Source organism: Balaenoptera borealis (assembly GCF_965194805.1).
Source record: "Balaenoptera borealis genome assembly, chromosome: 5".
Classification (NCBI taxonomy): domain Eukaryota; kingdom Metazoa; phylum Chordata; class Mammalia; order Artiodactyla; family Balaenopteridae; genus Balaenoptera; species Balaenoptera borealis.
The window spans coordinates 83,552,429-83,576,294 of NC_138862.1; the positions used below are offsets into that span (position 1 = coordinate 83,552,429).

General features: G+C 45.5%; 1 protein-coding gene across 1 annotated transcript; it reads left to right on the forward strand.

Annotated features, from left to right (window-relative positions):
* The first annotated feature begins 2,173 nt into the window (after positions 1-2,173).
* On the forward strand, positions 2,174-13,839 carry LOC309629752 (cytochrome P450 2D4-like). The gene is made up of 7 exons (XM_082394263.1): positions 2,174-2,338; positions 3,037-3,197; positions 3,685-3,861; positions 4,273-4,414; positions 5,208-5,395; positions 10,562-10,703; positions 10,792-13,839. The coding sequence occupies exons 3-7, from the start codon at positions 3,739-3,741 to the stop codon at positions 11,007-11,009; spliced, it is 813 nt and encodes a 270-aa protein (XP_082250389.1). The 5' UTR covers positions 2,174-2,338; positions 3,037-3,197; positions 3,685-3,738; the 3' UTR covers positions 11,010-13,839.
* The last annotated feature ends 10,027 nt before the right edge of the window (positions 13,840-23,866 follow it).

A 23,866-nucleotide genomic window follows, 5' to 3' on the forward strand; every position in this document is an offset into this window, starting at 1 on the left:
CGCGTGGGGGGGGGTGAATCCTGCACCTGCCACTCACTTGCTCTATGACCTTGAGCCTCAGTTTCCTCATCTGTCAAACGCAGGGTTGTTGGGAGATTGCAAACATTGAATGTAAAAACTTTGCACAGGGACGTCCCTGGCGGTCCAGTGGCTAAGGCTCCACGCTCCCAATGCAGGGGACGTGGGTTCGATCCCTGGTCAGGGAACTAGATCTCACATGCCACAACTAAGAGTTCACATGCCACAACTAAGACCTGGAGCGACCAAATAAATAAATAAATAAATGTTTAAAAGAAAAAAAAAAAAACTTTGCACAGAGGTCACCCAAGAGGACTCTGCAGCAGAGCTCCACTGCCAATGTAATGAGGTGGAGAAAACTCTTTAACAGGACTCTGCTCCAGGAGAGCCCTGTTTGTGGCTGGAAGGAATTTTCTGAAAAGCCACTTGGGATGGGAACTGGGGAGAATGGGACCCCTGAGGGCACACTCAAGTAGCACTGCTACACCAGGCCCCCTTCTAGGGTGGGTGGATCCCACCAGTGGGAGGGTTTTGTTGCCCTGAGTTGGGGGTTTGAAATCCGGGCCAGAGCTGAATTATTGCTGAGAATTGGAGGGCAGGAGACGATTCCCTTCCCCATGACAATGCTCAGCTCTCATCAATGTTGACTAAGTATTTTATAAAATTCTGGTTGAAGATTCTAGATGACCATGATCCCCAGGCTCGTCATGTAGTAGGAAAAGCACTGCACTGAGAGTCGGAAGACCCGGGTGTGGAGCCCTGGTCTTTTGCTTTCTTTTTTGGCCTCCATTTTCTTTCTGTTTTTCTTTTTCTTTTTTTGGCCACACTGTGAAGCTTATGGGATCTTCATTCCCTGACCAGGGATTGAACCCGTGCCCCTGGCAGTGAGAGCACCAAGTCCTAACCACTGGATCACCAGGGAATTCCCTGGCCTCCATTTTCATAAACTAGAGATAATGATACCTACCTCGCACACTTATACTGAAAGTGCACTAAAGTAATCTATGTAAAGGCCACACTGGACACTGAGCCCTGAAGAAAGTATCGTTATAATTGACTATCATCTGTAAAATGGGTAGAGCATACCCACCTCCCAGGATCGTTGGGGTCCAAACCAGATGCTGTGTGTGTAAGTGCTGGGCCCTGACTATTCTACGTGCTCAGGGAGCCTGTGATGTGACCCCAGCTGGCACTAGTGCTGGCTGTGGGAACCCAGGGTTTGGCTTGTCTGACGAATGGGGTGGCGGGTGCACTGAGAAGGTGCACCCGAGGTAAGTGTTGGGTGCGAGAAGGTGGAGATTCATGCCAAGAGGAAGGTGCCCGGGAATGGGGCCAGCTGAGCTTTCTCTGCAGACCTGGGAGCCTGTCTCTCCGCAGCTGGCCCAGGCTCACGGCAACGTGTTCACCGTGTGGGTGGGCCCGACGCCCGTGGTGGTGCTGAGCGGCTTCCGGGTGGTGAAGGAAGCCCTGGTCTCCAACTCGGAGCAGTTCTCAGGCCGGCCCCTCACCCCGCTCTTCCGGGACCTGTTTGGAGACAGAGGCAAGGGTGCCCTGTCCGCGGGGAACGGGGTGGCTGGATGGAGACCGCACTCAGGAGTCCGCTGGGGTGACCCAGAACTGTTAGCAGGGAGGAATCTGCCAGGAGGGCTCAGGTCTCCTCAAACCCCGCTGTGCGAGGGGAGGGGCGAGCATGGGGAGGAACCAGCTCTGTGACCGGGCGAGGCAGCCTCGCTCTCCGTCCCTCAGTGTGCTCATCTGTTAGATGGGGATAGTGACTGCTCTCGCCTCCCGGGATGTGGGGGAGATTAAGTGAGCCCCACAGCCAAGAGTGCCCAGGACAGCGCCTGGCTCAGCACATGTCCTTCCCCCCGCCTCCTCCCCTCCAGGCTCCGTCCTCCCTTCCCTTCTTTATCTCCTCCTCCATTTCTTGTGGGGACTCTTAAAGGCAAAATCAGGTTGGCAGCTTGGGAGGAGGGCATAGCTGAGCCCACCTTGATGGCACCAGGCTCACGGACCACACGACCCCCAAATGCCCCTCGGTCAGAGCACCAGCCCCGAGCTGATTGGGAAGGCTGCCCAGGGGTCTGCTGTCCCTGCCTGGGTGAGAGGCAGGTGGCCCTGGCCTGGGAGGCTGGGACGGGCTGCTGACTGTCCCCCAACCCGGGCCCAGGGGTCATCTGCAGCAATGGGCACACGTGGAGGCAGCAGAGACGCTTCTGCCTGGCAACGCTTCGGGAGCTAGGCCTAGGCAAGCTGGCACTGGAGCTGCAGTTGCAGGGAGAGGCGGCAGAGCTGGCAGAGGCCTTCCACCAGGAGCAGGGTAAGGAGCGGGCTGGGGCAGGCCCACCCTAATCCCTCCACAACAAACACACACACTTCTGCAAGGAGGCTGAGCCCTAGGGGTGGGGTGGGGGAATGTGTGTATAAAGGGGTGGACCCTTTGCGGATCCAGTAGGGGATTTGTGCTACATCAATAAATCAGAAGTTTCTGTAAGGTGGGCAAGTGGGCAGACACAGGCCCAGGAACGTCCAGTCCACTGAGAAGCCTGAAGCCCTTCTCTACAGGTGGGGAAATGTCCTCCCTCAACATCTCGAGCCTTTTACACCACAGACCCTTTGCACATGCTGTTCCCCCTCTGGAATGTCCTAATCCACACCCCTTCCCTCCCTGTGAGAAACCACTGCTCCTTTCAGACCTGGCTGACATCACCTGCCTAAGAAGCCCTCCCCAAATCCCAGGCACAGCTGGCCCCTGCATCCTTTGTTCCCAGCTGGGACATACCTGCCCCACGTTCTAGTGTGTTTAAATGGGTCTGTCTCCCACACCTCTCCCTGCAAACCCAGTGCCTGTCACCAAGCCTGGCTCATAGAAGTTGCTCCGTAAGCATTTGCTGAGTGAATGACTGAAGACTGGGAATGAATGAGTGTTGCAATGAGTGACCGTATACAGACTGGATGAACACTCAGGGCAGTGCTCTTTTCGCCTCCTCACCCTGAGCCCTGCCCCTCTGCTCTCAGGTAGACCCTTCGACCCTCGGGTACACATTGTCACGTCCACGGCCAGAGTCATTGGGGCCCTCGTGTTTGGCCGCCACTTCCTCTTGGAGGATCCCTTCTTCCAGGAACTGATTCAAGCCATCGACTTTGGCCTGGCCTTTGTCAGCACCATTTGGCGCAGGGTAAGCTGGCCCTCGGGGAGGCAGGTGTGCCGACCATTGGACAGCTGGTGGCCCAGGGCAGGCAGGGACCTCAGCCAGGGCATAGCAGGGAGGGTGTCAGGTAGGCAGGAGGAAGGCCACGGGGCCTGATTCTGGGTTCCTCAGGCAGCCTCTGCTCAGCAAAATGACGATTCACAGCATCAAAGTTCCTTTATTGTGGTTGAGCATGGAAGTGTGGGCAGAGAGTAAGAGACAGGTTAAATCCCCTTAAATACAGCTATCTGGGCCTGCGACATCCTAGCTGAGCGCTGGATCCAGTCTCCGCTACTACTGCTTTCATTACTGTCTAGATTACTTTGGGAGTGTGGAGAGTTTCCAGATGACGAGCAGTCCTGGGATGCCCATGTCAGAGGTCCCAGACCACTTTGGTGCCCCCAGCACCATTCTGAGCTGCCCTGACTCAGGGTCAGCACCTGAGCAGCCCCTGGGCGGGCCTCTTCCCCCACAGCTGTATGATCTGTTCCCCTGGGCCTTCCGCCGCCTCCCAGCCCCCCACCAGGAGATGTTTAGGTACCAGAAGGCTGTGCGGGGCTATATCTTCTGCCAGGATATCAGCAGACACAAACTCAGGACACCTGAGGCCCCCAAGGACTTCATCAGCTGCTACCTGGCCCAGATCACTAAGGTGGGCCTGAAACAGCTGCGGAGGGAGGGAGGGAGGGACGGAGGGGGCTGTCTTTCCGGCTGCATCTCATTTCAAGGCCACGGCCTCAGTTCCTCATCCTGGCCTCAGTTTTTCAGAGCACGCTGAAGCAGCAGCCGTTCGGGTTTTTCCCTCCCTATCTTTTCCCAGGCCAGCGCTGGCTCCTGCAGACATGGGTAGGGTGGGAAGCAGGGGACCTGGCTGATGTCAGGGCAGGTCCCCCCTCAAAAGTCAGTGCAGTCCTGGGACTCAGGCCCTTCTGACCACAGAGGAGTTCTGGTCCTACAAGTTTAGGGACAGGCCAGGCCTCAGTCAGGGAGATGCCAGGGCTCTGTGAGAGGAGAGCTTCAGACTCGGAGCTGCTCTCCCCACCACTCATCCCCCACCCACCAGGCCACGGACGACCCTGTCTCCACATTCAATGAAGAAAACCTGATCCAGGTGGTGGTCGACCTGTTTCTGGGAGGCACCGACACCACGGCCACTACCCTGTGCTGGGCACTCATCTACATGGTCCAGCATGGAGCCATCCAGGGTAAGGGGGCCGTGGTTACACCCTGCTGACTGCCCCATGCCCATTACCCCTGCTGTGGGCTTCTGGGCTGGAGGAACCTGTCCCTATCACTGTCTTTGGTCTGTGGCCCCAGGGGTGGGTGCTGCTCTCACTGCTGTGGTGTAGGAGGTGTTCATGGCTTTGAATCAGATGGAGGGGCTGGGGGGTGGGGACTTCTAGTCGCACCCTGCTACTTACTGAGGGATCCTGGGTAAGTAATTCAACCACTTAGGAACAGTGTGAAATGAGGCAACATGATTTCACCCATTCAGTAATGATCCAGCACCTACTAAGTGCCAGGCCCTGTGTCAATGTCCACTCAAGATCACAAAGGAAAAAAAGGTGGCTAGAGTTCTCTCAGGGACAAACTGGCCATGACCTAAGTTCAAATCCTGGTTCCACTAGTTTTGTGACCTTCAGAAAAGTACCTGTCCTGTCACAGCCTCAGTTTTCTTGTCTGTAAAGTGGAGACAACAGTTCCTACCCCATAGGACTCTTTGTATATAGAACACTTGGCACATAGTGGGTGCTCAAATCTGGGTGCTAGCCCTTCCCTCAAGTTCCCCTTGGAGGAGCAAATCCTGCCAAATCTTGTTCACAAGCTCTGCCTCAGAGAGGGGCTGCCACTGTTGGGACCAGGGGTGGCTGAGGGGGGTAGGGCAACCTAGGGGCGACGAACCTCGGCGACTGTCTCTGGGTGGGGACGAGGACGGTGGGGCGTGGTGGGGAGGTCGGGCTGCAGCCCCTCCCGGGACCCACGCGGAGCCGCCTGCAGAGAGGGTGCAGCGGGAGCTGGATGCGGTGCTGGGTACCTCCCGGGTCGTCCGCTACGAGGACCGCGAGCGACTGCCCTACACCCGCGCCGTCCTCCACGAGGTGCAGTGCCTCGGCAGCATCGTGACCGCAGGTGCCGTGCGCCAGTGCGTGACCTCCACCCGTGTGCACGGCCACCCCGTGCCCAAGGTAGGTGGCCCCAGTGTGACCTCATGCCCGATCCAGTGCCTGCAGAAAGCACCCTTCGCGGGGCTGCCTGCCCAGCACAGCCACCTGCTACAGCTTCTGCCTGTCTGCCAACTCTCAGTCAATCATCCGTCCGTCCATCCATTCATCTCTATCTATGTCATTCCGGATGGAGAGTTATGATTGTGAAAGAATACACTCAATTAGGGATATTTTTAAATGTTCTGTATTGTTCAGAAGTAACCACTGCAGACAGTTTAACACACCTCTTTCCAATCTTTTTTGTCTGCATATATTTTACATAGCTGTGATTATGCTGAATATATAACTCTGAATCCTTCATTTCACTTAACATATCATTCTGATTCTTCTACATTACTGGTTCCCAAACTTCTAGGTACACCAGAATCACATGCAGGGCTTGCTAAAATGTACGTTGCTGGGAGCCATTCCCAGAGTATTTGGGGGTGAGGGCTGAGAATCTGCCTTTCTAACAGGTTCCCAAGTGGTGTGGATGCTTTGGGTCCCGGGACCACATTTTGAAAACCACTGTTCCACATCACTCTAAATGGCTGCATAATGTTCCACCAAATGGATGTTTTGTAATTCTTAACCCTTATTGGTGACCATTTAGCCTATTTGCAATTTATGTGCCTTAGGCTTGGTCTGCATTTTGTGTTATATCCTTAGAACTGATTTCTAGTAGAAATGCCTGTCTTGTTTCTTTCATTTTATAACTAGGTTAAGAGAACAAGTACTGAATAAGGAGAGATAGAGGAATAAAGGTAAATCAAACTGTTTAGGTCAAGAACAGCCACTGTATATGTACATAAAACTTGAGTCTGGGGGCTTCCCTGGTGGCGCAGTGGTTGAGAATCTGCCTGCCAATGCAGGGGACACGGGTTCGAGCCCTGGTCTGGGAAGATCCCACATGCCGTGGAGCAACTAGGCCCGTGAGCCACAATTACTGAGCCTGTGCGTCTGGAGCCTGTGCTCCGCAATAAGAGAGGCCGCATATGAAAGGCCCGCGCACCGCGATGAAGAGTGGCCCCCACTTGCCGCAACTAGAGAAAGCCCTCGCACAGAAACGAAGACCCAACACAGCCATAAATAAATAAATAAATAAATAAATAATTGTATAACTTTAAAAAAAAAAAAAAAAAAACAACTTGAGTCTGAGCTTCCCTGGATCAAGTCAAAAAAGGAAATCCCAATTAGGTATGGCTCTCATTACGTCATAAAAGGAAGCATGCCTGTATCAGGAAAACTTTGGCTTATCACCCTTCAAGAAGTTATTATGAAGATCATCAATCATAATACCTTTTTGAGGGCCAGTGGACAATGTATTGGGTGGTGCCTTCAGTAGGAGTTTAAAGATACAGAAATATTCTTTCATATGGTAGCTTCTTCTTATCTTCAACCCATTTTAAACGGTGAAAGTTTAACCTGAATACATTTCTGCATGGAGTTAAAAAATAGAGTTCAGGTTTGTAGCTCTCTGGTGATTCAGCTTGAAACAGGTTTCTGTGCAGGTTTCTGACATGAACTGGATAACAATATAATAATTCCTGCTCTTTGCCAAGCCTTACTGTGTGCTAAGGGCTTTGAGTCCACTACAGCATTCAGTCCTCACAATGACTGACTGCCATGCAGATCCTAGATAAAAGGTATTTATTGAATTAGTTGTCTATCTCTCTTGCTTTGTAATAAATTACCCCCAAACTTAGCAACTTACAAAAATAGCACTTCTGTGGGCTAGGGATCTGGGTTTCTGTGGGTCAGGGATCTAGGTGCAGCTTAGCTGGATGCCTCTGATTCAAGGTCTCTCATGTTGTTATGATGAAGTTGTTGCCTGGGGCTGCAGTCTTATCTGAAGTCTCCATGGGGAGGTTCCACTGTAAGAGCACTTGCATTGCTATCTTCAGGATTCAGTTTCTCCTGGGCTGTTGGCTGGAGGCCACCCTCAGTTCCTTAACATTGGGCCTCTACATAGGGCAGCTCAAAACATAGCGGCTGACCTCCATTAGAGAGAGCAAGTGAGAAGACAGAAGCTACAGTCTTTTTGTATCCTAATCTCAGATGTGATATCCCATCACTTTTGCCATATTCTATTTGCTAGAAGTGAGTCACTAGAGCCAGCCCACCCTCAAGGGGAGATGGTTTTATGGGGAGTGAATGACAGGCATCAAGAATCATTTTGGGAGTGGGGTGTCATTTTAAAGGAAATGTAGCACAGGTGTGTAGGTGGCAAGGTTGCCATTTTAATGAAGATGAAACAGAGTCACTCATCTTGGTGCCTTATGCACGGAGGTGCGCTGTGTAAGACTTTCCTCAGAAAGGGACTTTGGCTCAGCACTGATACTCCAGCCTGTCTCTGGTGGAAGCCTCAATGGTACCAGGTGGTACACCATGAACACAGTGGGGATAGAAGGTATGGGGGCCCAATTTTTTCCATCATGAGAATCTTTGTTCAACTCTTACAACCATGGTTCAGGGCAGGCTTGACAGCAAGGGCCCTGCCAGGATGTGATTATTAAATTCTTATTAATTTGATCAGACTTGAGATTCCTGTCTCCATGCATTTTTCTCTTCATAATAACCCTGTCCTTTAGATGCTGTTGCTACTGTTATTCTTTCTTTTTTTTTTTTTAACAGATAGCTTAAGAGAGCTCAAGTAACTGCCCCAAACACACAGTTAGTAAGGTACTTAACTGAGTTTCGAATTCATGTCCCTCTGATTCCAAATTTTTTGCTCTACCATACTCCCTGCCGTTCATATTGCTCCAAAAATGCCTCTTTAGGAAGGTAAATGCATCAGCACATTGGAAGGAGGTGTTTTGCATTGTCCATTGGTCTGCCAGATTGGCTAATACTGAACAGTCCTTGACAGTTTTTGGCCATCAAGTTCAGAGGTTAGACAAATGTCTCCTTAATTGTGAGGATAGGACCATGTCATCAACTCATTTTGCTGTTATCCTGGTAGGAGGCCCCAGGCCCTGGTTGTCCAAGAGTTGTTCCAAATTAGGTCAAGTTAAAAAGGAGGGAACTAAGGTTCAGCTCTGTTTTATGTCGTTTGGGATTAAAAATTTCCTTATTAATAGCCCATTCCTGCCAATTTGATTCTCGGAGGTGTTCTGTGATAAGAGCTCCAGGGAACCATTAACAGCCTAGAATCAATATTGAGCTTTTCCAACTTGGGCGAGAGATGTCTCCTGAAAGTAGAATCAAAGCTTGACAGTAGGGCTTCCCTGGTGGCGCAGCGGTTAAGAATCTGCCTGCCAATGCAGGGGACACAGGTTCGAGCCCTGGTCTGGGAAGATCCCACATGCCGCGGAGCAACTAAGCCCGTGAGCCACAACTACTGAGCCTGAGCTCTAGAGCCCGTGAGCCTCAGCTACTGAAGCCGGTGTGCCTAGAGCCCATGGTCTGCAACAAGAGAAGCCGCCGCAATGAGAAGCCCACGCACCGCAACGAAGAGTAGCCCCCGCTTGCCGCAACTAGAGAAAGCCCGCGTGCAGCAACGAAGACACAACTCAGCCAAAAATAAATAAATAAATTTATAAAAAAAAAAAAAAAAAAAAAAGCTTGACAGTAGATCATTAAATGTTACAGATATTCCTAAATGGTTCTTAACCATTCCATCAGTCGAGTGACAGCGACAACAGCAATGGTCCCTAATACAGACGTGGCACTTCAAGCCTGTCTCTCTTCAGACATTCTATTTGATTGTAAACTCCAAGCTGCCATTTACTGGGAAGAAGTTGGGATAGAATCCCCAGGAGGTATCAGCAGGCAGATGGCTCTATAGTTTGGAGGGGAGGGAGGGTTGCCCTTGTTGTGTGCTGGGTAGGCTATGGTCTGAGCCTGTCCCATGAATTAATATCAGTTAATCACTTTGCAAGGAGTCCAGAACATTACCCAGAACAGGATATAAATAATTCTGGAGGGAAAAGAGCATCTTGCCAGGAGCCTCTGCATCTGAAGGTGATTATTAAGAACTGTTGTAATGCAGAGGTTACTTCATCCCTGGTAGTGAAAATGGAGGGAAATTCCCAGGACAGTAACTAGGAAACAAACAGCTCACTCAGGCAGCAGCAAGAACATGTGCTTCCCAATCCCACTGATTAAAGCCACGGGGTAAAGAGGTCTGGGTGCCTGTCAGTCTGGATGGCTAAGGTCAGGCCCCTCCCTTAAGGCTACAGTAGAGCAACTAAAAAAAAAAAAAAAAAAGAAGAAAAAAGAAAAGTGCCTTCTGAAAGTATTTACATTGTCTGAACTTCTGCATTCTTCACTGGCTTCTCTTTGGTGTGCAGGCTTCAAACTGCTGAGTTATTTTTAATTTCAAGATGCCTTTGTCAAAACTGAGAATCCTGTGGTCAGTTCTCTAGTCCCCACAGGGATGACCAGTTTAATTATCTGGTGTTGGTTACTGAGCCATAGGATATGAGGCCTTCCTCAGAACACCTGGAGCTGCACTCCCAGGTCCCGGGTCCATAGCCAACCCCATCCTGGTTCCACTTTGGCTTCCTGGTCAGCCCAGGGCCCACGTGATAAGGAGCAGAAGTCACCAACAGGAGCCTTTGGCTCCTTTCTGCTCCCATCTGTTCAGTCTGATTCTCTTTCCAGTTATTCACTTCTTTGAGGTAGAGTGAGGGCTCGGGTTAGGTTAGGGTTAGAGGTCACTCTCTCCTCTCCCTAATCCTAAGGATTGAAGTTTTCTGTCTCTTCTTCTCTCTGCCTTGTTACTCAGTCTTTCTTTCACTTTGTCTGCCATTCCATTTCTCCTCTCTCTCTCTCTCACACAAACACACACACACACACACACACACTTAAACACACACACCGCCAGTATTCATTGCCCTGTGCAGAACTTGGTCCCCTCCATTCATGCCCAATAGCCACTGGCCCTCTTCCTGGGAGGCAGAAGCTGAGTCTCTAGCCTGGGCCGGGAGTCTTTAGGATGGAGGTGGGTGCCCCTTAGCCAGGAGAGCATAATGCCCAACGACTTCACTGATGTGAAGGCCTGTCTGCTGAATCTCTTTGAGGCCCCCTGGTCCCAGGCAACTTCCCTGTGCACACCGAGTGTTCTCTGAGCTCATATCAGCCCAGCATCAGGGCTGGGTGCTGGGCCAGCTGAGCTCCCTGAGCCATACCAGCTCCTCTCTGCAGGGCACCATCATCTTGCCCAACCTGGCCTCTGTGCTCTATGACCCTGAGTGTTGGGAGACCCCCCAACAATTCAACCCTGGCCACTTCCTGGACAAGGATGGAAACTTCCTGGTCAATGAGGCCTTCCTGCCATTCTCTGCAGGTACTGGACACAGCACTGGGTCATGGTGGGTGTGACGGGACAGGCACAGGGACAGCTGCCACCCTCTGACCTTTCCTTCTGCTTCCAGGGCATCGGGTGTGCCTAGGGGACCAGTTGGCTCGGATGGAGCTCTTCCTGATGTTTGCCACCCTCCTCAGGACCTTTTGGTTCCAACTGCCAGAGGGGAGCCCAGGGCTCAGGCTGGAGTACATCTTTGGGGGCACTCGGCAGCCCCGGCCCCAGAAGATCTGTGCCATGCCCCGTCTGAACTGCCCCAGCCCAGGTCCTGGAGAGGAGGGCGTGTAGCCAATGGCAGGGGCGGGGGCGGTCTGGAGACTTGTCCCCGACAAAGACCTTCCTTAGTCTCTCTTTTTTTTTAAAAGTCTGTTTTGTTTTTTAAAAGAATATTTATTTATTTATTTATTTATGGCTGTGTTGGGTCTTCGTTTCTGTGCGAGGGCTTTCTCTAGTTGTGGCAAGCAGGGGCCACTCTTCATCGCGGTGCACAGGCCTCTCACTATCACGGCCTCTCTTGTTGCGGAGCACAGGCTCCAGACGCGCAGGCTCAGCAATTGTGGCTCACGGGCCCAGCCGCTCCGCGGCATGTGGGATCTTCCCAGACCAGGGCTCGAACCCGTGTCCCCTGCATTGGCAGGCAGAGTCTCAACCACTGTGCCACCAGGGAAGACCCCTTAGTCTCTTTTGGCTCCTGAAGAGTTGAAGAAGAACAGAGGTTCACCAACTCAGCTGCCTGTGGTTCCCCCTAACACAGGCTCTGATGAGTGACATTGGAGAGTAGACGTATTAAGGACTCTACAAAGGTGGCTCAGTTTTGGTAGCTCAGTTCTTAGGATTTTACAAGGTTAGTTAAGAGGTTTGGCCTTGAATCACTTCACAAGATTAATCTGGGGAGTCAAGCCTCACAAGGTGGCAGCTAAAGAGGTTCAGAGGGAGAGGAATTTGAGAAAAACCATAAATACAGTAATGCATCCGAATACTATCCATGCTGGCCCCTGATAGTCCAAAAACTGGGAAGCTTATTTTCTGTCCTCTCCTGCCCTCTACTGACTGGATGTAAGAAGTGCAGGTCCCTGCCAACACAGGACAGGGAAAGATCTTCCCGAGTCTCTGTATCAGGCAAAGCCAGCAAATTAGGATGCCCCAAGGTTTAAAACACCGTGTCTCCAGACAAGTCTTGCTTATTAAAAAAGAATAACTTGTGTTAAGGATACTCAAATTAAAATCAAAATGAGATACCACTACACACCTATTTGAATTGCTGAAAACAAAGCCCTGAGCCGAAGTACTGGAATTCTCACACAGTGCTGATGGGAATGTAAAATGGTACAACCACACTGGAAAACAGTTTGGGAATTCCTGGTACAATTAACATTATACCATACAACCCAGCTGACTCACTCCTGGTATTTAACCAAAAAAGATGAAAATATATGTTCACAACAAAACATACTATCTGATTCCATTTCTGTGATACTCGAAAAGACAAAACTATAAGACATAAAACATAACTGGTGGCAAGGTCTAGGAGTAGGGTTATGGGTTGACTATAAAGGGACACAAGGGAACTTTCTGGGATGATGGAAATGTTCTGTATCTTGATTGTGGTGATGGTTACACAACTGTATGTGTTTGTCAAAAATCATTGAACTGTATACTTAAAAGAGTGAATGTTATTGTGTATAAATCATATCTCAGTAAATCTGACTTCTAAGAAAGGCATGTCTTACCTTTCTCCTTTGAGTTATTTAAAAGATGTACCTATGAATTGTAAACAAATAGAACAAAGCACAGATGTAGAAAACAAACTTATGGTTACCCGGGGATAAGGGCAGGGGAAGGGATAAATTGGAAGATTGGGATTGACATATACACACTACTATATATAAAATAGATAACTAATAAGAACCTGCTGTATAGCACAGGGAACTCTACTCAGTACTTTGTAATGGCCTGTATGGGAAAAGAATCTAAAAAAAAAAAAAAGTGTGGATATATGTATATGTATAACTGATTCACTTTGCTATACACCTGAAACTAACACAACATTGTAAATCAACTATACTCCAATAAAAATTAAAACAAACAAACAAAGGGTGTCACTCATCATCCCCTTATACAAAGGGTTAAGTTGCAACCCACTTACCAGTGGTAGTGTAGTTACCCATGACAATGCACTCTGAGAGGAATTCAGGATGGAAAAAACAGGACAAAGCTTCTGTATTTTGGGTATAAAGGCCCCTAGATAGTTAAGATGCTTACCTCAGGAAGAATTTCAATGACCCCCAGATTCTTGCATTTTCCTATGCATAGATAGATAAGCACTAAAATCATTAACTTTGTGATTAGCAGTAACCTTTTTAATGCTTAACTACCTGTGTTTTCCACCAAAGAATTCATATACATACTGGCCCCTCCCCTACCTCTTTGGAGCAGTTCCTCAGGGCTCTCTGAGAGGCTGTCTCCCGAGCTACAGTCCTCAGTACAGTCCCTGAATAAAACTGAAACTCACTGCTCTTAAATTGTGTGTTTTTTCAGTGGACAGAATGAACCAACATTTCTAATTAGTAGGATATCAGTCATCACTGTGATGAAATAAAATTCATATTTTACGGCAAGACAAGAACAAATTTAAACAAAAATTTTCTTTGCCGGTTTGGGCCTCCTCCCTCCCCTTTAGTGTGTGTCGTGCGTCTGCGTTAACCAGACCTCCTTAGGAGATAACCTTCCTTCTTAATCTTGTAAGGGGCCATGATGACACACGACCCACTACTCGCTTTATACGTGCAGATCTGGATTGTGTAAATTGTCAGTAATATGTCATTTGATGTATATTTGTCTCAAAGACTTACATAACTGTGCTTTGACCTCTAATGGGTGGAACAGTCCTCAGAGCTTTCTGAAAGACTGTCTCCCAGGTTAGAATCCTCAGGTTGGTTCCAATAAAATTTTCCATTTCTTTCTTAGATCGACTATTAATTTTTTCATCCACAACTGCTACACTGAGCTGGGAAAATTCCAGCCAGAAATGAGGAAACTTGTATTAATTAGCCTCTGGCCTTTTTGCAAGCAAATGTACAGTTCTTCTAGGCTTTTTTTTTCTTCTTTTTTTAAATTGAAGTATAGTTGACATACAATGTTTCAGGTGTACAGCAAAATTATTCAGTTATATATGTATGTATATATATATATCTATATATCTATATTCTTTTTTAGATTCTTTTGTGAAAAAAGATTATCACATTATAGGTTATCACAAGATATTGAATATTGTTCCCTGTGCTATACAGTAGGTCCTTGTTGTTTATCTATTTTATATATAGTTGTGTATATATGTTAATCCCAAACTCCTAATTTATCCCTTCCTCCCCTTTTCCCCGTTGGTAACCATGAGTTTGTTTTCTATATCTGTGAGTCTATTTCTGTTTTGTAAATAAGTTCATTTGTATCATTTTTTTAGATTCCACATATTAGTGATGTCATATATATGTCTTTCTCTATCTGACTTCACTTAGTATGATAATCTCTAGGTCCATCCATGTTGCTGCAAATGGCAATATTTCAATCATTTTTATGGCTGAGTAATATTCTCTCATAGGCTTTTAGAAATCTTGAAGCTTTCTCACAGATACCTCATTTTCTGTGTGGAACCATACCCAGTGCCTGGGGAGTCCAGAGTGGGGCCCTCTGGGCAAGCAGGGTCCCAGAAAGCAGCAGAAATCCTAGGGTTCTCTTGCCTGGGTGATCCCCTCCCAAGGCTGGCAGCCTTTTGTGACCCAGGCAGGCTCTAGTGTGGAGAAAATAAAGTGGGCCCTAATTCGACTACTTCTTGCCTCACTCTCCTAATCCTCTGTCAATTCTCTCCCTGTTAGAGCCCCTGTGGTATAATAAGAAATGCATTTGGTCTCTGTCCCTTGTTCCTGGCACAAAGCTCCTCAAACCCTTGGAATTTCCCAAGCGACAGGAGTGCCTATAGACTGTTGGTCAGAAGCACGGGTGATACCCTGAATTTGTGACTGGCATCAGAAGTGGGAAATGGGAGCAGTCCTGTGGGACTTAGCCCATAACCTGTGGAATCTCCAGGGAGATCATGTCAGAATTGCTTCGTGGTGTGAAAAACATGCATTGGAGCCACTATCTCAAGCTTGCAGCACCCTCTAACACCCACCCCCAGCCCCATCCAGCCTCCTGTCTTTGATCCTGCCTGACCCCCTGCATGTTACTCCTTTCAAAGGCCAACTTTTCCAGGAAGGTTTCTTTCACATGGGCTTCGACCTTGGTTGAAATCTCAGTTTTGCTATCAGTAAAACTCTTGTGTGCCTCTATTTCCTCATCTGTCAAATGGAATGATAATAGGAGTTCTCCCTTAGGACTGTTGTGAATGCCAATGTTCAGCATAGAGCCTGGTACATGATAAGTGCTCAGCTGATGTTGATGGAGATCTCTTTCCCCCATGCACACACACACATAAGCACTACATCTTCATTTATGGCCCTAAAATGAAAATGATGACGAGAGGCGCCCTTCCCCTGTGGATGGGCTTCCACTTCAGTTTCTGATTATAATCTCACGATGATAGCTGTTATAAGTTTTTGTTGTTGTTGTTTTGGTTTTTTTTTTAAGAATGGGCTTCTATCTTACAGGATGCAGTACAAGCTTTGAATCAGAGGACAGTGTTGTAATATATCTCATAAGCCCATGAGTCCAGAGGTGGTAGTGGGGAGAAAAGAAAAGCCTCCTGTTATTACACCTAGTAAACTGCTCCGATAGCTTTTTTTTTTTTTTTGAATTTTTGAATTTTATTTAATTTACTTTTTTATACAGCAGGTTCTTATTAGTCATCAATTTATACACATCAGTGTATACATGTCAATCCCAATCTCCCAATTCATCACATCACCACCATCACCCCCCCCCTCCACTTTCCCCCTTGGTGTCCATACGTTTGTTCTCTACATCTGTGTCTCTATTTCTGCCCTGCAAACCAGTTCATCTTTACCATTTTTCTAGGTCCCACATATATGCATTAATATACGATATTTGTTTTTCTCTTTCTGACTTACTTCACTCTGTATGACAGTCTCTAGATCCATCCATGTCTCTACAAATGACCCAACTTCGTTCCATTTTATGGCTGAGTAATATTCCATTGTATATATGTACCACTTCTTCTTTATCCATTCGCCTGTCAATGGGCATTTAGGTTGCTTCCATGACCTGGCTATTGTAAATAGTGCTGCAATGAACATTGGGGTGCATGTGTCTTTTTGAATTATGGTTTTCTCTGGGTATATGCCCAGTAGTGGGATTGCTGTGTCATATGGTAGTTCTATTTTTAGTTTTTTAAGGAACCTCCATACTGTTCTCCATAGTGGCTGTATCAATTTACATTCCCACCAACAGTGCAAGAGGGTTCCCTTTTCTCCACACCCTCTCCAGCATTTGTTGTTCGTAGATTTTCTGATGATGCCCATTCTAAGTGGTGTGAGGTGATACCTCATTGTCGTCTTGATTTGCATTTCTCTAATAATTAGTGATGTTGAGCAGCTTTTCATGTGCTTCTTGGCCATCTGTGTGTCTTCTTTGGAGAAATGTCTATTTAGGTCTTCTGCCCATTTTTGGATTGGGTTGTTTGTTTCTTTAACATTGACCTGCAAGAGCTGTTTATATATTTTGGAGATTAATCCTTTGTCCATTGATTCGTTTGCAAATATTTTCTCCCATTCTGAGGGTTGTCTTTTCATCTTGTTTGTAGTTTCCTTTGCTGTGCAAAAGCTTTTAAGTGTCATTAGGTCCCATTTGTTTATTTTTGTTTTTATTTCCATTACTCAAGGAGGTGGATCAAAAAAGATCTTGCCGTGATTTATGTCAAAGAGTGTTCTTCCTATGTTTTCCTCTAAGAGTTTGATAGTGTCCGGTCTTACATTTAGGTCTCGAATCCATTTTGAGTTTGTTTTTGTGTATGGTGTTAGGGAGTGTTCTAATTTCATTCCTTTAGATGTAGCTTTCTAGTTTTCCCAGCACCACTTTTTGAAGAGGCTGTCTTTTCTCCATTGTATATCCTTGCCTCCTTTGTCATAGATTAGTTGACCATAGGTGCGTGGGTTTATCTTTGGGCTTTCTATCCTGTTCCATTGATCTATATTTCTGTTTTTGTGCCAGTACCATATTGTCTTGATTACTGTAGCTTTGTAGTATAGTCTGAAGTCAGTAAGCCTGATTCCTCCAGCTCCGTTTTTTTCCCTCAAGACTGCTTTGGTTATTCGGGGTCTTTTGTGTCTCCATACAAATTTTAAGATTTTTTGTTCTAGTTCCATAAAAAATGCCATTGGTAATTTGATAGGGATTGCATTGAATCTGTAGATTGCTTTGAGTAGTATAGTCATTTTCACAATATTGATTCTTCCAATCCAAGAACATGGTATATCTCTCCATCTGTTTGTATCATCTTTAATTTCTTTCATCAGTGTCTTATAGTTTTCTGCATACAGGTCTTTTGTCTCCCTAGGTAGGTTTATTCCTAGGTATTTTATTCTTTTTGTTGCAGTGGTAAATGGATTTCTCTTTCAGATTTTTCATCATTAGTGTATAGGAATGCAAGAGATTTCTGTGCGTTAATTTTGTATCCTGCAACTTTACCAAATTCATTGATTAGCTGTAGTAGTTTTCTGGTGGCATCTTTAGGATTCTCATCTGCAAACAGTGACAGCTTTACTTCTTCTCTTCCGATTTGTATTCCTTTTATTTCTTTTTCTTCTCTGATTGCCGTGGCTAGGACTTCCAAAGCTATGCTGAATAACAGTGGCAAGAGTGGACATCCTTGTCTTGTTCCTGATCTCAGAGGAGATGCTTTCAGTTTTTCACCATTGAGAATGATGTTTGCTGTGGGTTTGTCATATATGGCCTTTATTATGTTGAGGTAGCTTCCCTCTATGCCCACATTTTGGAGAGTTGTTATCATAAATGGGTGTTGAATTTTGTCAAAAGCTTTTTCTGCATCTATTGAGATGATCATATGGTTTTTCTTCTTCAATTTGTTAATATGGTGTATCACATTGATTGATTTGCGTATATTGAAGAATCCTTGCATCCCTGGGATAAATCCCACTTGATCATGGTGTATGAACCTTTTAATGTGTTGTTGGATTCTGTTTGCTAGTTTTCTGTTGAGGATTTTTGCATCTATATTCATCAGTGATATTGGTCTGTAATTTTTTTTTTAATATAAATTTATTTATTTATTTATTTATTTATGGCTGTGTTGGGTCTTCGTTTTCTGTGGGAGGGCTTTCTCTAGTTGTGGCAAGCGGAGGCCACTCTTCATCGCAGTGCGCGGGCCTCTCACTGTCGCGGCCTCTCCCATTGCGGAGCACAGGCTCCAGACGCGCAGGCTCAGTAGTTGTGGCTCACGGGCTTAGTCGCTCCACGGCATGTGGGATCTTCCCAGACCAGGGCTTGAACCCGTGTCCCCTGCATTGGCAGGCAGATTCCTAACCACTGCGCCACCAGGGAAGTCCTCTTTTTTTTTTTGTAGTATCTTTATCTGGTTTTGGTATCAGGGTGATGGTGGCCTCATAGAATGAGTTTGAGAGTGTTCCTTCCTTTGTGGTTTTTTGGAAGAGTTTGAGAAGATGGGTGTTAGCTCTTCTCTAAATGTTTGATAGAACTCACCTGTGAAGCCATCTGGTCCTGGACTTTTGTTTGTTGGAAGACCTAATCACAGTTTCAATTTCATTACTTGTGATTGGTCTGTTCATATTTTCTATTTCCTCCTGGTTCAGTCTTGGAAGGTTATACCTTTCTAAGAATTTGTCCATTTCTTCCAGGTTGTCCATTTTATTGGCATAGAGTTGGTTGTAGTAGTCTCTTAGGATGCTTTGTATTTCTGCGGTGTCTGTTGTAACTTCTCCTTTTTCACTTCTAATTTTATTGATTTGAGTCCTCTCTCTCTTTTTCTTGATGAGTCTGGCTAATGGTTTCCCAGTTTTGTTTATCTTCTCAAAGAACCAGTTTTTAGTTTTATTGATCTTTGCTATTGTTTTCTTTGTTTCTATTTCATTTATTTCTGCTCTGATCTGTATGATTTCTTTCCTTCTGCTAACTTTTCGTTTTGCTTATTCTTCTTTCTCTAATTCCTTTAGGTGTAAGGTTAGATTGTTTATTTGAGATTTTTCTTGTTTCTTGATGTAGTCTTGTATTGCTATAAACGTCCCTCTTAGAACTGCTTTTGCTGCATCCCATAGGTTTTGGGTTGTCGTGTTTTTGTTGTAATTTGTCTCTAGGTATTTTTTGATTTCCTCTTTGATTTCTTCAGTGATCTCTTGGTTATTTAGTAATGTATTGTTTAGCCTCCATGTGTTTGTGTTTTTTACATTTTTTCCTCTGTAATTTATTTCTAATCTCATAGCGTTATGGTCAGAAAAGATGCTTGATATGATTTCAATTTTCTTAAATTTACTGAGGCTTGATTTGTGACCCAAGATGTGATCTATCCTGGAGAATGTTCTGTGCGCACTTGAGAAGAAAGTGTAATCTGCTGTTTTTGGATGGAATGTCCTATAAATATCAATTAAATCTATCTGGTCTATTGTGTCATTTAAAGCTTGTGTTTCCTTATTAATTTTCTGCTTGGATGATCTGTCCATTGGTGTAAGTGAGGTGTTAAAGTCCCCCACTATTATTGTGTTACTGTCGACTTCCTCTTTTATAGCTGTTAGCAGTTGCCTTATGTATTGAGGTGCTCCTATGTTGGGTGCATAAATATTTATAATTGTTATATCTTCTTCTTGGATTGATCCCTTGATCATTATGTAGTGTCCTTCCTTGTCTCTTGTAACATTCTTTATTTTAAAGTCTATTTTATCTGATATAAGTGTTGCTACTCCAGCTTTCTTTTGATTTCCATTTGCATGGAATATCTTTTTCCATCCCCTCACTTTCAGTCTGTATGTATCCCTAGGTCTGAAGTGGGTCTCTTATAGACAGCATATATATGGGTCCTGTTTTTGTATCCATTCAGTGAGCCTGCGTCTTTTGGTTGGAGCATTTAATCCATTCACGTTTAAGGTAATTATCAATATGTATGTTCCTTTCACCATTTTCTTAATTGTTATGGGTTTGTTTTTGTAGTTCCTTTTCTTCTCTTGTGTTTCCCACTTAGAGACTTTCCTTTAGCATTTGTTGTAGAGCTGGTTTGGTGGTGGTGAATTCTCTTAGCTTTTGCTTGTCTGTAAAGCTTTTGATTTCTCCGTTGAATCTGAATGAGCTGCTTGCCAGGTAGAGTAATCTTGGTTGTAGGTTCTTCCCTTTCATCACTTTAAATATATCATGCCACTCCCTTCTGGCTTGTAGAGTTTCTGCTGAGAAATCAGCTGTTAACCTTATGGGAGTTCCCTTGTATGTTATTTGTCATTTTTCCCTTGTTGCTTTCAATAATTTTTCTTTGTCTTTAATTTTTGCCACTTTGATTACTATGTGTCTTGGTGTGTTTCTCCTTGGGTTTATTCTGCCTGGGACTCTCTGTGCTTCCTGGACTTGGGTGGCTATTTCCTTTCCCATGTTAGGGAAGTTTTCAACTATAATCTCTTCAAATATTTTCTCTGGTCCTTTCTCTCTCTCTTCTCCTTCTGGGACCCCTATAATGCGAATGTTGTTGCGTTTAATGTTGTCCCAGAGGTCTGTTAGGCTGTCTTCATTTCTTTTCATTCTTTTTTCTTTATTCTGTTCCATGGCAGTGAATTCCACCATTCTGTCTTCCAGGTCACTAATCCGTTCTGCCTCAGTTATTCTGCTATTGAATCCTTCTAGTGTATTTTTCATTTCAGTTATTGTATTGTTCATCTCTGTTTGTTTGTTCTTTAATTCTTCTACGTGTTTGTTCTTTAATTCTTCTAGATCTTTGTTAAACATTTCTTGCATCTTCTCGATCTTTGCCTCCATTCATTTTCCAATGTCCTGTATCATCTTCACTATCATTATTCTGAATTCTTTTTCTGGAAGGTTGCCTATCTCCACTTCATTTAGTTGTTTTTCTGGGCTTTTATCTTGTTCCTTCATCTGGTACATAGCCCTTTGCCTTTTCCTCTTGTCTATATTTCTGTGAATGTGGTTTTTGTTCCACAGGCTGCAGGATTGTAGTTCTTCTTGCTTCTGCTGTCTTGCTACTATATGTTGAGTTTCAACAATGTGCACCTGGCCACCTGACACATACAAAGTCATTTAATCATCAAAATGACAAGGTAGAAGTTATCTGAATTCATAGAAATGAGTCAAAGTGTCAGATTATCAATAGCCTCAGTTTTCTCACCTGCAAAGTGGAGCTAATAATGCTAACTCTTTTGGTTGATATTAAGATTAAATTAAATATGACAATGCATGCAAAATACCCATCACAGTACCTGGTACATACTAAGTGCACAATAAATGGCAAATAATAATTAATACTCCTGTCCCTGGATTATAGTCAGCACACCTCCATAGATCCTTTCCACTCATCCTGACTCCTGGCTGTCCCCTGAGGACCCTGCTTCTGCCGCAGACTTTGAGTGGAGGCTGCTTGTTCTTCCTCTGTCAGTTCAGGTTCTCACCAGAAATAGCAGCCTCACTCAAAGCAATGAGGAGAGCTTAATAACAGAGCACAGACACCAACCCGTGTGGATCAAGGAGGAAGAGAGTGGATGGAGTAAGTGCCTTTCTCCTCCCATGGTCCAATCTCCTGTTGGTGCCTGCAATTGGCTGAGTCCAGCCGAAAGCCAGAGGGCAGGGGAGCCCATTGATCTGGTCAATAAAGGTTAGTCTTGAGGGGCCTGGAGCAGGATACAGGAGTGATCTGGAGGGGCAAGAAGAGAACATCCAGCACATCCCCACTTCAGAATCCTTGGGTTCTGGAGGTGGACCACATCCTCCTCATGCCCTAATGATTCTTTCAGATCACTTGTCCACAGATCACCTGGAGCTTGTATTTATCCTCTGTTGACACTCTGTCCTCTATTTCTAGCTCTTCTTCAGCACTATTAATCTTCTGGTCACTGCTTCTCTTTCACTGAAGTCTCAGGATTCCTCTCCAAGTCCTGCTGTCATCCTGGTGACACCAAGTTAATGTGAGTAGCCCAGTCAACATCCAGGACTCTCAGTTTCTAGGCTTTCTCATCTTTAGTGACTTCCAGCTTCCTTCCTCTTCAGCCATCAACTGTATGACCACACCCAAATTCTTGTTAGCAGCTGGAGAAGCTCTCCCTAGGAAATGACAAATTCACATATCCCTATCAAGAACTGTGAGGGCTCTGAACAAGTTAGCCTGACACAGTTTTATGGATGCTGGTAGAAAATACAGAATCTTGGGTCAAAGACGAAGTACAACTTATTAGAACAATAGCATTAGCCAGAATATCAACATTTTTGTGTTGATTCCCTGGGTTCCAATTCCCAAGGGACAATGCAATGAAGGCTAAATGACACCTGCACACTGAGGGGTTTGCATTATAGGAGAGGAATGCTGAGTTTAGGGAACTGGAAACTTCTATAATGGGCGGTAAGCATGCCCTTGCTCTGTCAAGTGGTACTAATCTCTATCTTCCAAGGTGTTATGGACTGAATTGTGACCCCCCTAAAATTCGTATGTTGAGGCTCTAATCCCCAGTGTGATGGTATTTGGAGATGGGGACTTTGGGAGATAATTAGGTGTAGATGAGGTCATAAGGTAGGGCCTCCATGATGGAATTAGTGCCCTTAAAAGAAGAGACACCAGGGAGCTTGCTGTGTCTCTCTGCCATGTGAAGACAAAGCAGTAAGTCAGCCATCTGCAACCAGGAAGAGAACTCTCACCAGAACTTGACCATGCTAGTGCCTTGATCTCAGATTTCCAGCCTCCAGAACTGTGTGAGAGAAATTTCTGTTGTTTAACCCACCCAGACTATTGTATTTTCTTATGGCAGCCCAAGTAGACTAAGATGCAAGGCTATAAGCAAATATGGCCCTTTGCTCTGGAAGAAAATGCCTTTATCTCAAGGTTGTTTGCTTGCTTACCACTTTTGTTCAACTGAGTAAATTTGAAGACCTCAATTAGATCTTTATTTAATGATTCATGAATTGGACAGTATCCCATCTTAGCAGTTAGAAAGGAGCTCTCAGGACCCGTCCGAAATGGAAGCTTATTATAGGCAGAAGGGGGAGGAAAAAGAAAGCTTCTAGCAAAAGAGTGGATTGTTTCAGGCAAGGTCACCTTCATTTGGGGGAAGCTGTGGGTCTATCAGGCAGATTACCTGACTAGTGCTGACCAGGTAATTCCAGATTGACTGGTTAAAGGTCGCATTCCTGGGAGAGGCTGAAAATGCAATTAGGTTACGTATTAAGTCTTGTTTTGCTGATGTGGGGCTTAGCACAGGTGACTCCATTTTGCCCTTGTTGTTTCTTTTTAAATGCTATTAAAATGGTAGATACCCCAAGCTCAGTGTTCTTCAGTTGAGATGCAAAACCACTGCATGTTCAGCATCCATCTGGCCCATGGCATTGCTACTGTAGGGCTTGGAGAACAAGGGGAGCCCCTGCAAACACGATGCACATGATGCTTATTGTGCTGTGGGTAATAAAGTCTTTTCCTTCTGACCCAGGAGTCTCCTGTTTTCTGCCAGCATCCAAACTAATTAGCTTGCAAATAGGGTAAAATCAAATCTCATAGTTGACACCTATGACAAAGCCAAAGTTAATTTATTTTAGTTTCTCAAAGAAGTCATGCCCTGGAAGACATCACAAATGCTACTTTCTCTACCTAGAACATTTCAGCCCTTCTCTTCTCCTGGTAACTACCATCAGTTTCTCTGGGAAGCCTTCTCCCCTGCCTCCCGTTCCTTATCCCTTGACTGCATTATTTCCCCCTCCTTTAAACCCCCAGAGAGCCTTCTGCTTCTCTGACCATAGCACTTCTTCCGATGTATTGTAATTGCCTGTTTATTTACTTGGTCCCTTCTTCCCCTGTAGAGTAGGATCTCTGTGAGGTCAGAGATAGTGTCTTCTAAAATATATCCCAGATCTAGTACATTGCTGGGCATACTGTAGGTGTTTAATAAGTATTTATGGAATGAATGTGGTGTTATCATACTGATATGCATAAAGCAGTATTAAAACACAGATGAAGGTCATCTAAATCA

What these genes read in the sequence shown, in the direction of transcription:
- LOC309629752 (XM_082394263.1), top strand. Translation starts at nt 3,739, where the DNA reads ATGTTTAGGTACCAGAAGGCTGTGCGGGGCTATATCTTCTGCCAGGAT. An exon ending in CCAGCATGGAGCCATCCAGG is followed by an intron (nt 4,415 to 5,207) that starts GTAAGGGGGCCG and finishes AGCCGCCTGCAG; the next exon opens with AGAGGGTGCAGCGGGAGCTG. An exon ending in CTTCCTGCCATTCTCTGCAG is followed by an intron (nt 10,704 to 10,791) that starts GTACTGGACACA and finishes TTCTGCTTCCAG; the next exon opens with GGCATCGGGTGTGCCTAGGG.